The sequence below is a fragment of the Tupaia chinensis genome, unplaced genomic scaffold (genome assembly GCF_000334495.1).
Source record: "Tupaia chinensis unplaced genomic scaffold, TupChi_1.0 Scaffold000113_1, whole genome shotgun sequence".
NCBI classification, from domain to species: Eukaryota; Metazoa; Chordata; class Mammalia; order Scandentia; family Tupaiidae; genus Tupaia; species Tupaia belangeri.
Window position 1 is genome coordinate 3,440,763 of NW_006159577.1, and position 15,072 is coordinate 3,455,834.

At 42.9% G+C, this 15,072-nt stretch overlaps 1 protein-coding gene across 1 annotated transcript in view; it reads left to right on the forward strand.

Annotated features, from left to right (window-relative positions):
• The window catches only part of CPXM2 (carboxypeptidase X, M14 family member 2), a 164,821-nt gene extending 153,539 nt beyond the window's left edge, over nt 1–11,282 (forward strand). The window contains exons 13-15 of the mRNA XM_006143965.1: nt 388–527; nt 1,978–2,077; nt 9,951–11,282. Of these exons, the coding sequence (XP_006144027.1) occupies nt 388–527; nt 1,978–2,077; nt 9,951–10,204 (494 nt within the window). The 3' untranslated portion in view covers nt 10,205–11,282. The remainder of the gene's footprint in view (nt 1–387; nt 528–1,977; nt 2,078–9,950) is intronic.
• Nucleotides 11,283–15,072: the final 3,790 nt, after the last annotated feature.

A 15,072-nucleotide genomic window follows, 5' to 3' on the forward strand; every position in this document is an offset into this window, starting at 1 on the left:
TATGTATTATTTATATATATGTAAATTATTATTATTATATATGTATAGTATATATAACTACACATATTTATGTTATAGTGTCTCTTAATGATGCCTTCATTCCACAAATGGTGTGTTAAACTGACGCTAATAAAATAAATATCTAAAAAGCACCTATTTCAATCCTTCTTCAAGGCTCCCTTGTACATGACCATCCATAACATAAACTTTCAGTTTCTCTCAACTCTCTTTAACCCATCATGTTTGCTATAATGCAAATTTTTGTCTGTATTAGATACTTGATACCTCCCTGTTCCAATGAAGTCTCGTGAATGTTCTTGAATATTGTCACTCTCCATGCTACTTTGAGTGTTGTTCAATTAAAATGTGGTCCTGTTGATCTATCAGGTCTGAATGATTTCAGCTACCTTCACACAAACTGCTTCGAGCTGTCCATCTACGTGGGCTGTGATAAATATCCACATGAGAGTGAGCTACCAGAGGAGTGGGAGAATAACCGGGAATCTCTGATCGTGTTCATGGAACAGGTATGACATGAGCACATGGCTGTAATGAGGGAACTAGGTAAGAAATTAGTGCTTCAGAGCTGGGCCGTTGTCCTTGGCCAAGCACAGCGTTACTAAGAGCTACCATCTGTTTACACTTGGTTAGACCCTCAGAAGTACGTTCCAAACCAATGATGATTGCTCCCTCTAGCTGAGGATGAGTGGCTCTCAGACACTGCTCTGTGGCGAATGAGTGACATATATCTAAGCCAACCTACCCAGGCCCCTTCTAAGTCTGCCTGGGTTGCCATGACCACATGCCTGGATTAGGGACACTTAAAAAGGAAACATTTATTTTGCCAACATCTCTGGAGGCTGGAAGTTCAAGTTTGAGGTGCCAGCAGGGTTGGTCCCCTCTGAAGCCTTTGTCCTTGGCTTGCAGATGGCCTCCTTCTCATTGTGTCCTTATATGCCCTTTCATCTGTGTGCAAGAACATCCCTGATATCCCTATATGTGTCCTAATCTCCTATTTTTATAGGGATATCAATCATATTGGATGAGAGCCTACTCTAATGATTTTATTTTACCTTAATCACCTCTTTTAAAACACTTTCTCCACAGTCACATCCTGAAGTATGAAGGTCTGTACTCCAATATACAAATTTGGGATGAGGGGACACAGTTCAGTCTATAACACACACACCCCTCTCTCCGCCAGAACTTCAGAGTCACCACTGCAGGTGGCAAGAGTGAGAGGTTGTTTTAATAGGTGGGGGCAGTTTTAATAAGTGCCCACTGAGCTTCTGCTGTCCCGCTGGTGAGGGGCCTCTGCTGTCTTCACTAGAACTGTAAATATCTCCCCTGCCTCTTATTCTCAAGGACTCACCCATCTTACCATCAGTGCATTGACCAGTTTATCTCAGTGTTAAAATTAACAGAATGATATCCATGCCCCATGAAGGAACAGGTTAACTGGAAGCCAGAGGAATAAATAGATGAATGTTGAGCCTCAGGGCTTCATTCATGTATTAGTAATTGTTGCATGACTATTTGGACTCCATCCCATTGGGAAGATCCTGAGTCTGTACACAGAGGTTGCCCCTTTTCCATGGGTTGTCATAGATGAGTCTGAAGATGCATCTGACAAATGGTTCCTGTGCATTCAATGCATTCAGTTTCCTGGTGCCTGTGGCTGTACCTCTACATAGGTGGTAGAGGCTGGTACTGGCATCTAGCATCTAAGTTTGCCCAGTGAGGGTTCTGGGAGGTTCTGTGCAGCCCCCAGTGAACTTCCCTGGCACACAATCCTCTCTCAGTTCAATGAGTGTGAGCCCATTATTATTCCCAAGCAAAGAAGCTTTTGAGCTAGACATGTACTGCAGTGTTCTTGGTGGGCACTGGGCTGTCATAAGGGTCACTGTCCACATCATTGTATGGCGTGTCCAGAGCTGGTTGGTGACCTCACCACGTGTCTCATCATTTGTCGAGCAGGTTCATCGAGGCATCAAAGGCATGGTGAGAGATTTACACGGCAAAGGAATCCCAAACGCCATTATCTCTGTAGAAGGTGTTAACCATGACATCCAGACAGGTAACTGATTGTGTATGAACTGTGTCATGGTAAGAAATAAGTTTCCTTGAAAGTGTTTTACTTGGGTTACAGTCATGAGTTGAGAGCCAGAAACAACGTACTCAGAACTGAATTAGCATCTCCTTCTGACTTCCTACTTTTCAAGAGACCCTTGAAAGCGTAGTTTTCAGTCTGTGCTTTCTGGCTGCTGTTCCTTTTCCTGACAGCCATGGAGCAGCCAGCCAACTTCCAGCTGCAGTGTACCTTTCTGAGAAGATGAAGAAACAACTGTCTCTCCAGGGTTGTCAGCTCAGCTCTCAAGCCAGGCAGATGTTCCCTGTGCCTGAGACTGCTGAGGGGCCTGAGAGAGAGCACAGGCAGGCTGTTCCCAAGGCAGAAAGCTCTAGACTGGTAGCTGTGCCAGGCACCATTTGCAGCCCATGCAGGAGCATAGTAGGGCTGGACTGGAGAGTTCAAAGGGGACAGCAGAGAGATGGTGGCTGACTTGGTGGGTTAGGACTGGGCCTGCTCAAAGATAATGCTGCTTTTTCATTAGGCTACAGGAAACCACAATGTGATGCTTTAGGAAGACTCGAGTGTCCGTAACGTAAAGAACAGGATAACAACAATAAGCTCTAACAAGACTTTTGGTGTCTCCTGTGTGCAAGGCACTCTGTTGATAGCTCTGCTTGTGTTAACTCAGTTATTCCTCACAGCAATCTTATTTTCTTGATGCTAACATTAGATGAGGAAATGAGGCATATGAAGAAATGAGAAAGGGAGACACAGCTGTCACCTCCCGTAACGGATGAGTGGCTGGTAATGCTAACTATCAAGTTAACTATCAAGTTCCATATGAGTAGGGAGAGAAAATTCTAAAATCTTAGATAATCCAAGAGTCAGAAGAAGAGGATCTCTAAGAGGCAATGCTTAAATCTTATTCCAAATCAAGAGATTTTATGACCCAGGGTTTATAAACCAAACTCTGTTTCCATTTTCTAAAATACCAAAATAATCTGAGATTTTTAAATGCATTTATAAAGTGGCCACACCACCTCAGGGCAGCAAAAAACCATCCCTCAGCCCAAGGATCACTCAGCAACAGCAGGAACATAGTACTGTTTCTGGTGTGGTCTGTTCTCAAAGAACTTTCATATGTATTTTCTCTTCATTCTTTTTTCCCTTTAACCCTTTGAGGAAGGCAGGCCATTCTTCCCCTCTAATTCAGGTGAAAAGTAAGCTCCACAAAGTTATTTGACTACCAAAGATTTAGGGGTGAGTAAACTTTAAATTCAGATCTCTGACACCCAGCTCCAGTGGAGGCTTGCAGAACCTCTGGGGTACCCACAGGGACTTATTCTTTGCTAATTTTAAAATTATATCAAAACGAAGATGCTCTGGCAAGCCCAGGTTTCTCCTTGTGCCCCTGGACTGTCATCACTGAGAGACCCCCATTTATTATAAAACTGAAAAAACCTGGTCCCAGTCCCAGGCAAACAGATCATTGTTCCTCATGACTGCTTTTTTTTCTTTTCTTTCTTTCTTTTTTTTTTTTGGAAGAGTTTTTTTGCTATAGGGCGCATGCGCTCACCAGAAAGACAGAGAGATACAGGGAGAGAGAAAGCGAGAAACCACCCCTCAGGGGGATGGCCACGCCGCAATCCCTTCTCCTCCATTCTCCTCTCAGGATCTTGGGCACGCATGCACACACGCCCAGCATGAGTTTAATCCACAGGGTCCGGGACTCGAACCATGGTTGGCTACATGGGAGTTCAATGACATAACCAATTGTTCCTCATGACTCTTAATCCAGCTCCTCACTGCTCCTTGTGGACTGACAGCCACACCTCCAGGTCATCATCACAGCTCCTCTTTCCACTCAAACTGGCCCCTGAGAAGTTCCTCGTCTCCTTCTGCTCTTTGCTCAGATGTCACTGTCTCAGTATGGCCACCTCTGCTCTCCTTGTTTATCACTGAACACTTGCCCTACTGTCCCAGTGATCCCTCTTTCCTATCCCAACTGTATCCTTTCCCCATGACATGCCTTCCTCTAACACACTGTGTGGCAGGCTAATATTTATTGTGCTTGTTTGTTCCTGTTCCTTCTGCCCTGCTATGAGGTTAGGAATCTTTTTTTTTTTAAATAATTATTTTTTTTTAACTTATTTATTTATTCATTTATTTATTTTAATTTGGCCAGAGAGGGACAGGAGAGAGAGTATGAGCAAAAGAGAAAGTGAAAGCAAGCTGCCAGGTCTGGGCAGCCATGTGGGAATCCAGTGCCTTTAACCAACCACCATGACACCCGTAGGCCCCGAGGTTAGGAATCTTTAACTGATGTGCTCCTTGATATATTATAGCACATCTCCTGGCCACTTCTAAGCAGTGAGTACTCAGGAAATATTTGTTGAATGAGTGAATGATAGATGTTACATGGTATTTCCAGGATCCCACCGAGAGTGGCAATGCTGTGATTTGAGCCAAGCATGTGAGGCTCCAAATCTAGTGCTCTTCCTTTATTCCTATGCTATTCTCCTTATGGAGTAATGGGCCGATTTCTGAAAACTGTTCACATACATTAACAGATCCTGTCCTGTCAACAAATTACCCCATTTGACTTGCAAAGAAAAAGAGACGCCAGGCAAGGTGATGCTGGAATTCAGACCTGGCGGATGCAAGTCTTCAATGCCAGGCTGCCTGGCCCCGAAGGCCAGTATTTTGAGTAGATGAAATGTGTCTGAAATGCTGCAATAACAGACCGCTGTGTAATGCCGTAACGTGCATACTTGCCATCTAGTTACCAATTTCTTCACTCAGTGACATTTTCTGAACATCCCTACCATTTGTTTTTGATCTTACACCGAATGGCCATGAGGTTGCACGCTGTATAGCATGGAGTTTTGTACGTGGTAGCCACTCAGGCATCCATTTATTCACTTGTTCTTTTATTGCTCTTTCATTAATTCAACAGAAGTGGATTGCATGCCCATCATATGCCAGAGACAGTGCAAGGTGCTGGTGTTACGAAAGAAAGGGAGGCTATTTGATCTGGTTTTGCGTAGAACTTGTATTTTAAACATTGCATCTGAGCACCACTTAAAGAGTGAGTCATAAAAGAGCCTGGGACATTTCTTGGACTCCTTAGTGCCTTGGATGCAATGTGAGAAAACATGAGAATTTTAAACTGAGTGGGAGATGAAAAGACCCTGGGGCCCCATAAGCCAAGATGGGAGTACTTTGCCTAATGGGCTCTGAATTTCAAGCCCCTCTAATCAAGGAGACAGTTTTGATGAACAAATGGAAAATGCATCTCTCTTCTTTTATTTCTCTCCTATAAATAATTTTACAGTGTATTCTCATGACAGATGAATTCCACGCTTTTTCTACATGGCTCTTTATTTTATTTGTTTTAGCTTCTTTCAGCACTCAACAAAAGCTCTGAATCTGCCTTTATTTGTGTTTGAGGTTTATGTGATCTGACAAGTTTTATTTTGGGAAGCACTTTGCATAAAATAAACAGAGGTGTTAAATGGAACCCCACAAGGAGGAAAGCTAGTAATAATTTTTTTAGATACATATAAATATGTTGGCTAAACGCCTGGCTGAGAATTCCACATAGCTGTCCTTTGTGTGGTGGATAGTAGCCTCGCCTAACAAATGCATGTTCTTGAACCTGGGTTTCCCCCTCTGTCCACAAATGCCAAGTGATGCCTGCTCTGTATTGACCACCCACTGCGGCTGCATGGAATGTTCACCCTGCCACAGACCTGATGGCCCAGTGGGCACCCAGCATGGTGTCCTGGTGGCTCTTAAAGTGGATGATCCTAAGCTTTCCCTGGAGTATGGGGCTTGGAGTAGAGATAATGAGAGCCTCAGGGATAACTGGGGAAAACTCAGCCAAGAACTCAGGGGAGAAGGGACCTGCCAGATAGGTGAGAGAATCAGATAGATCCATTTCAAAAGTAGCAACTTCCAGATTATAGCACTAACATTCCCATTCTGACTCTGTGAACTTAAACACATTCCTGATCATGTCATTCATTCTTTTAATGACATCTTATTGAATACCTACTATGTGCTCAACTAGAAATCCACAGTGAACAAAATGAGTATGGTCCCTGACCTCTAAGTTAAATTCACATTCTATTGATGGATACCTACAAATAATATAAAAATTAAAAGTTCAGGCCAGCTCAGTAACACAGTGGTTAAGTACTTTGTGGAGGGAGCTAGATCCCACATGGCTGACTGCAGTTAGAACCCCAGCCCCAGCAGCCTGACAAAAAACATTGGGTATATGCAAGCATGCCCAGGATCCTGATGGGAAGGAGGACTGGAACAAGAGGGATTGCAGTGTGACCAGACAATATTGTTGGCTGCTTTCTTACTCTCTCTCTCTCTCCCTCCCTCTGCCCTTCCTCTCTCTCTTTCTCTCTCTCTCATGCATGCATACCCTCTGGCACTAAAAATAATCTTAAAGTACATAAAGTCTATTGCCAGTGCTAAGAAAGAAAGAAACCAGGTGATAACTAGAAATGTGTGAGGACAGGACCAGCAGATGCTGTAATGGCTATGTCGCTGGACTCCTATGTAGTTGACTGGAGTTTGAGCCTCGGACCCAGTGGCTTAAACTCACACCGGATATGCCTGTGTGTGCGTGCATGCCCAAGATCCCGAGAGGAGAATGGAGGAGAAAGGATTGTGGTGTGGCCGTCCTCCCTGGGGGGTGATTTCTTGCTTTCTGTTTCTCTATCTCGCTCTGTCTTTCTGGCAAGTGCACATGCCCAAGGCCAAAAAACAAAAACAAAAAAAACCAAAAACCAAAACAAAAAAAAAACAAAAACAAACAAACAAAACTCTCCAAAAAAGAGAAATGAGTGGGGGAAAAAACAAAGGTCCCTTCCCAAGGAGATGAGCACAAAGTAGTCTTTTGAAAGAGCTGGGAACAACTTTGAAGTTGGAGGAAACAGCAATTACAAAGGTTTAGAGTCAGAAGTTAAGGGACAAAATATAGGCCATGTGTGGCTCCAGAGTGGTAGGTTGTTGGCAGTGGTGTGTGATGACATGGGAAACCTCAGCGGGTCTGAGGTTAGGTTTTCTCGGAACGTTTAGCCTGTCTGAATAAAGTGAATCCTCAGGCTGACGAGAACATTGACTTCCCATCTCCAACTGCTTGTCTATTTCCTATCAGACATGAGTTGTATCTGTGTGTTCTTTGAGAGCTTATCTGATAGATTCATAGGAACGGAACAAGTTGCTTTTAAATTATTAAAATTAGATTCCCCTATTAAGAAACAAACTCTAGGCATTTGAATAGTCTTAAGGCCTGAGTTTTCAAAGGATGAAAATGAGTTGACCCATCCCAGAAGTTGGGTGAACAGACACAGGAATAGCAGATGCAAAGGCTCAGAGGCATGAGATGTGTATGTCCTGTTTAGAGAACCACCATGAGGTGTTCAGAGTGGCTGGAACACATGGAGGTGGGATATAGAAGGGACAGGCAGGAATGGGAGCTGCATAGGCTGGAGTACCCAGATGCTCTGGATTTCATTGCTCATGTGATCCTGCTCTAAAGACAGGTGTAAAGAGTGGACACCATGACATGTATAAGTAAACCAATGACAACATGGAGGGTATATTGGGGAGAGTACCTCCTAGTTGTTGGGGGGCTAAGGAGTATTATAAAGACTTCTTATTATAAACATAAATTTAAATCAGTAGTGCTGACACTTATTAATTATGGATTTTTTTCACTCATTCTCAGCTGAATAAGCACCTCCCTTGGTAAGAATCTGGCCTGCCTTTCTCTGGGGTATTTCAAATCGACCTTAAAGTGCCATTAAGGCGGGTACTCCCATTGCAAGGTCTCATCTCCGCAGGGCTCCAGCAGATAGAATGGCCTTTGGCAAAAGTGGACTCTTGGCCCTTAATTAATCCCCGCCCCCCAGCACCCACAGTAGAGATTCAATATCTTCAAAATTCTCATGTTAATATGTTTGATTTCCTGCTCACTCATTTTTCTTCATCCCATTTAACTGAACCAGTATTCAGTTGAATGAGCACTGTTCAGTATTCATTTGAGGATGCATCATGTGAAGCACACTGTTAAGACTCAAAAGACCCAGGCTCTTAACACAGGGGCCAGGACAGGAAACAGAGGCGGTTTGCACTCTTAAGGACATGGTGTGGCAGAAAGAAGAGGTCAGAGGACAGGAACGACATGTGAAGGTGGCTCACTCAGGTGTGCCCAGAGAGATATCTCAGAAGGTAAATTGCACTGTAAGGCTCTGACCATCTGATTGCCTGCTGATGGATGTGCTTCTACATACGGCTATGAAGTGGCATTTTATTTAGCTGAAACCTTGCATTTTCCCTAAGAGAAAACATAGAGCACAGAGCTGAGAAAACTAGGGAGCCACCTCTGTGAGTGTGTGTGTATGTGTGTGTGTGTGTGTGTGTGTGTGTGTGTACCAGGACCTCTCATATGGAGTCCTGCATACTATAGCAGACTATATGTGCATGAAACAAACAACTGCCTCCATCTTTCCTTTTTCACAGTATCTTGGGCTCTCGTAAGATCATTGCATTGCATGGGGTGCCTCAGATGAATCAGGATTATAATGTGAATTTAAACATAAGGCTTCGAAGTGTTATGTATGTATACAGAGAAGATACATATTTATACACCCCCAGTAGTCTTCCCTCCCTTAGAAAACTTCAGGACTTGTTTAGACAAATTAGCCTTGCCCAGGGCCTACTTAGGACTTGATCAAATCCAGCCTTTTCTCTTCCTTACTTGGTACCAAAGCTTTAGACTGAATGTCTCTCTTATGAATGTTCCAGCTAGCCTGAATCTTATAAATACTCTCTCTGGCCTGAATCTGACAGATTCAAAGAGACCCACCAAGTACTAGCTGTGTGACCTTGTGCAGAATATTTTACCTCTCAGAACATCAAATTACTTGTAGAAAAAGGAGTAACCATAGAGCCCATAGCATGGAGTCACTTGGAGGGCCCAGTGAGGCAGCACTAGCCGTGTCCCTTTTTAGCTGTGCCCTCAGTGAAGGTCTCTAGTATCTCCATTTTCTTCTAGAGCCTCCAATATGCCATGTATCTAAGTGTTCTCACTAAACCCTAGGCTCTCTGGGAGGAGTGACCTTGGTCCAGAATCTGTCTTTATGCAACAAGGACCTGGCCTAGAGTTCAAGATGGACCCCAGTCACCTTTGGTGCTTGCTGGGTAATTGACCGGTGCTGTAATGGGAGGCAGGGGGTTCTCCTGCACAACCTGCACTGGGTCTCATCAAGTCTCAGTGCCTTTTTCTCCTTGGCATCCATGTGTAGATGCCCCTGCATCACCTCAGGATAAGGGCCACATGCGATGCAGATGCCAGGCCCTCTTCCCAGGTCATTGGCCTTTATCCAAATGGTAGTCCTTTCTTTTTCTTTTCAGAAAGGAAGAACTCCACCCCTTCGAAAAATTATTATTCTGTATTTGCAGCCATACTAATGGGAGCCAGGAAACCCTGTACTGATGGCTTTTCAAGATGGCAGTGTGTGGCGAGGGCATACTGTTTGGAAGCTCAGATTCATAATGAATGGCTCATATTGTCACAGAGAGGAGTGTTAGCAATCGTTTCTCCATCTCTGCTCATGTGTAATAACACTGTGGGGAGTCGATATCCAGTCTTCTTCCTGTTAAAACCATTAAGACAGCTTCCAGAGAAGAAAACATCTTGGCTTCCAAAATGCACTAAGAATTTGCATCTGTGGGAGCTCCAGTTGCCTGCCTCAGAGTTTCTTTCTGACTGGGAGGCTGGTCTTGGGTTTGGTGGTTTCTGCGTTAGAAAAGCACTGCTCTAAATCCTCCCCATACCCCTGTTTTCATTTCACAGCCAGTGATGGGGATTACTGGCGCCTCCTCAACCCTGGAGAGTATGTGGTCACAGCAAAGGCGGAAGGCTTCACTGCATCCACCAAGAACTGTATGGTTGGGTATGACATGGGGGCCACAAGGTGTGATTTCACTCTCAGCAAAACCAACCTGGCCAGGATTAGAGAGATCATGGAGAAGTTTGGGAAGCAACCTGTCACCTTGCCAGCCAGGCGACTGAAGTTGCGGGGACGGAAGAGACGACAGCGTGGATGAACCCAGACACTTGAGATATGTCTCGGACCCGTGCAAATTAAACCAACCCTGGTAGTAGCTCAGTAGCTGGCTCGCTCACTGTTGTTTTCTCTGTAATTCAAGAAGTGCCTGGGAGAATATGTGCATTGCCAGGCTGGTCTAAAAAGTCAGGACTGGAAGCTTAGGATATATATTTTTTTCTTCCCATTTATCCAAATAACTTGGACAAAGTGGCAGAGAAAGGCTGGTGGGAGAGAGAATTCGGCAAGTCAACCTGGGAATCTGAGAGAGGGGAGGTCACCCATTTAAGGCCTCCTGGCTACACAAAAAGGGAAACAGTGCTTCTTCAGTTTGCGTGACAGAGTGAGAGTTCCACGTGCATTTGCAATTTGCACAGCTAAAATTGCAGCATTCCCTGAGCCCTGCTGTCCCAAATATTACCATTGGAGATGCTCACAGGCACCCTAAGCAAATTCAAGTGGCCCCAGGGCACTTCAAGCTGCTACAAATAAATTCTACATTCTGCTGACAATAAAAACATTACCAGAATGAACCTCAGTAAGTCTCTTGAATCAGTTTAGCTTCCCATTTCAACAAAGGATTGTGTTCATAAAGGGGAGAGGAGCAGAGATGATTCAAGAGTGGTTTGGGGGCAGACAGGCATCACAGGGGCTCGTTGCATGCATGTTCAAGCTACAGAGGACTCCCAACTCCCTGCTGGTCTGGTAGTCCCGAGGGTTCCCTGGTGGGGAAGCCCGAGCTTCCAGCCTTCCTAAATACCACATTAAGTGCAAAGATCTCCTCTTGGGCCTGCTATTTGAAAAGAGCCAGAAGGAGGCTAATGTGTAATGCTGTCTCTGCTCAAGGTATTGCCCCTTTCATGGAAATAGACTCCTTAATTGGCCCAGCATCAGTATGGGAGTTATATTTAAAGCTGGACCTTCCAAATTAGGCCAAATTTAATGACAAACTCTTGGGATGATCTGAAGAACATCAACTGGGGCTTATTGAATTGCCATGCAAGAAAACAATTGTGTCTCATCTTTTTTATTAATGTTGCTGCCTCATTGACCTGAGAAGAATGAAAAAATAAAGAAAGCAAATGGTAAGATCCTTCTGGTGTGTGGTTTTCTTGGGTAGACTTGCAGCCAATGACATGCCCCATGGCCTCTCTAGGGTGAGGTCTGTCACCCTAGAGAAGATTCCTGCTTGGTAGAGAGCATCCTGTGCCCTGTGAAGCTCGACGCACATGTGACAGCTCTATGTTCCCTGCCTCCTTCTCAAGAGAGACATGCTTGGATCCCACTATGGTTCCTGGAAGTACTATCAGGTTGTTGGAAAAGTCATAACACATTTTTCATGGAAAAAAAAAGAAAAAATATGCCATGACTTTTCCAATGACCTAATATTATGTAAGCATCTTAGGAGGAAAAAAAATCCTCATGCAATTTTTTTTTTGAATTTATTGCCAAGAGATGCATGTATTCACCAGAGAGAGAAGAAAAAGAGAGGGGGAAAGCGCCCCCCCCATGGGGCCTTTCTGCAATCCTTTCACATTTCTTTCTCCATTTCTCCATCCTGTCAGGATTTTGGACACACCTGCACACACACTCAGTATATTTTTCAAGCTACTTAGGACCATGATTTAAACTGCAGTCAGCCATGTGGATTCTGGCTTCCTTAACCACTAGGCTATGGGACTGGCCCACCTCATGCAACTTTTTTCACAATCTACACCAGAAGTCAACAACCATTTTTATATAAATGGTTAGAGAGTATTTTAAGTTTGGCAAATCATAGAGTCTGTCATAACTACCCAACTCTGCTGTTGTCACATAAAAACAGGCATACATGCTACATAAATGAACGGGCATGGCTGTGTCCCAGCAAAACTATTTAGAAAACCAAGTGGCAGCTGAATTACCCCACAGGCTGGGGCATTGTTAATTCCTGCTATAAATCAGAACTGTCCAGCATAACTTTCTGCAGTGATGAAAACGTTCTACTCTGTGCTATCAGTTATGAGGATAGTCTTCAAAACGTTCATAGAATATGCATATTAGGAAAAAGCTCCAGGGCCAGAAGATGGCATAGTAGTTATGTTGCTGGACTCCCACATGGCCGATCACAGTTCCAGTCCTGAACTCTTTGGCTTGAAAATCATGCTCGACGTGCGTGTGTGTGTGTGCCCAAGATCCCAGTAAGAGAATGGAAGAGAAGAATTGTGGTGTCCATTCCTCCTGGGGTGTGATTTCTCACTTTCCCTTTTACTATCTCTGTCTCTGTCTCTCTTTCTCTCTGATGTGTGCATGTCCCCTAAGGCAGAAATCTCTTAGACAAACAAAAAACTGCATGGATTTCACATTTTTTTTTACCAAAATAAACTCATACTTTAATTTCATTAACTTTAAAAAAATGTTATACACTTAATCACGATATATTACTTAGCTTGTAAACTGAATTTACCCATCATGAATAAACCTAACACCAGTCCAGTTGAGGATGCTATATACATTATCATCAACAGACAACAATTCATTTCTATGTCCCATAAATATCTTGCCTCTCTAGTTTTCTCCTTAATTTTTACCCTCACATTCTCCTGCTTTCCTACCCTCTTTCCATGATATCTCCAGTATCTATAACCATTTTTCATGCCTTCTTATCTTCTAATATTTCAGTTTCCACCATAGAGTACAGTCAGTCAGTATATATTAAGTGGAGACATACAATGTCTCTCTTTCATAGCTTGGCTTGCTTCACTCAGCAGTAAATCTTCTGTATTTGTCTGTTTCTTTTTTTATACGTTTATTAGTCATCTGTACTTTTCTTTTTTATGTTTATTTTATTTTTTCATTTACACTTTTTAGAATTTCATTTTCTTTTATACATTCAATCACATTATTTAGCTTACAAAGTGAATATTTCAACATGTGAACATTTCTCCCTAGTCCGGTTGAAAAAACTATAAAATATCTTCAACAGATAACCAGCATCTTGTTTTTTATGACTGAGTAGTATTCTATAGAGTATATTTGCCACACTTTTTTTTTTTGGAGAGGTTTTTTTTGCTTTTGTGCTATAGGGTGCATGCACTCACCAGAAAGACAGAGAGAGACAGAGAGATAGAAAGCGAGAAATCACCCCCCAGGGGGGATGGCCACGCCACAATCCCTTCTCCTCCATTCTCCTCCCAGGATCTTGGGCACACACGCACACGCACCAGGTGTGAGTTTAAGCCACCAGGTCCAGGACTCAAACCACGGCGGTTACATGGGATTCCAGCAACATAGCCATTACGCTAAGTGCTGGTCCCTATGTGCCACACTTTTTCAATTCATTCATTTGTTTGTGGGCATTGGGTCGGTTCCATGTCTTAGCAATTGTGAATAGTGCCACAATAATCATTGATATGCAAGTACTTTTCCAACTGAGTGTTCTTCTACCCTTTGGATAGATAACCAGGAGTGGAATTGCTGGATCATATGGTAGTTCTATTTGTAGATATTTGAGGAATCTCCATATTGTTCTCTACAGTGATTGGACCAATTTACATTTCTACCAGCTGTGAAGGAGAGTTCGCCTTTCAGCACAGCACGGCAAGCACTTATCTTTGTTTTTTTTAATCTTTGCCATTCTGACTCGGGTTAGGTGGCATCTTATTGTAGTTTTGTATGCATCTCCCTTATGGTAAGGGATGTTGAGCCTTTTTTCATATGCTTTTTGGCTGTTCATATGTCATCCTTAGAGAGTTGTTGGTACAGCTCATTCTCCCATCTTTTAATTGGGTTGATAATTTTTTTTCAGGTAAGCTGCTTGAGTTCCCTTTGTATTCTGATTATCAGTCCCTTACCTGAGGCATAGTTTACAAAAATATTCTCCTATTCTGAGGGTTGTTGATTCACACTAATTACTGTGTCTTTTGCTGTGCAAAAACTTCTTAATCTGATGTAGTCCCACTTATCTATTTTGGGGATTACAGTCTGTGTTTTGAGGAGTCTTATTTAAGAAGCCTTTGCCTACCCCAGTGTCTCCTCAAGTTCCCCCAGTGTTCTCCACCAATAAGTTTATAGTTTCAGGTCTTAGGTTTAGATCTTTGATCTACTTTGAGTTGATTTTTTTAATGGTGAGAGAGAGGGGTCCAAGTTCATCTTTTGGTAGGTGGATACCCAGTTTTTCCAGCACCATTTGCTAAAGAGGTTTTCCTTTTCCCACTAGATTGACTGATATACTTTTTTTTAAAATTTTATTATCATCATAATCTTCTTTCTATTACACTAGATTACATATAACTTTACATTGACTTCCATTGCTTTTTCAAAAGGCAATGCCATGCATGTCAGTCAATACAGAGATATCAATCTCCCCGCTTTATCATTCAATATCTTTTCCATGCTTTTCCCAATAATTATTATTATAATTTTTTTAAACAGTCAATCACTATTTCTCATTTTGCTTATTAAAAAGACTTCACCCATCATGAAATACTTTCCAGACCGGTTCAGTTGAGAATACTATACATGTCATCATCAACAGGTAATAAACCATATCTATTTCTCATTAACATCCTGCCTCTCTATTGTTCACTGCTGTCTTTATCCTCTTCTCCCTCCTTTTTTTTTTTTTATACTTTGTTTTTTATTATAAATTTTTTTTTCTCATCACAACACACATATGAATTTTCCATCCAAAATACACTGTGCATTGGCTCAATCAAGCACATCAACATATATGTTCTCAGCAAATGATTTCCCAATTTTTGTGTCCTGCATACCTTGCCTTTTGTTTTGCCATCCTAGGTTCCCCATCCCCACCCTCTGCCATGTCCCATCTTCCTCCTCCATTGTCCCTGACATTCATGATTGCCCTCAATGGCTTCCGCCCCCCCC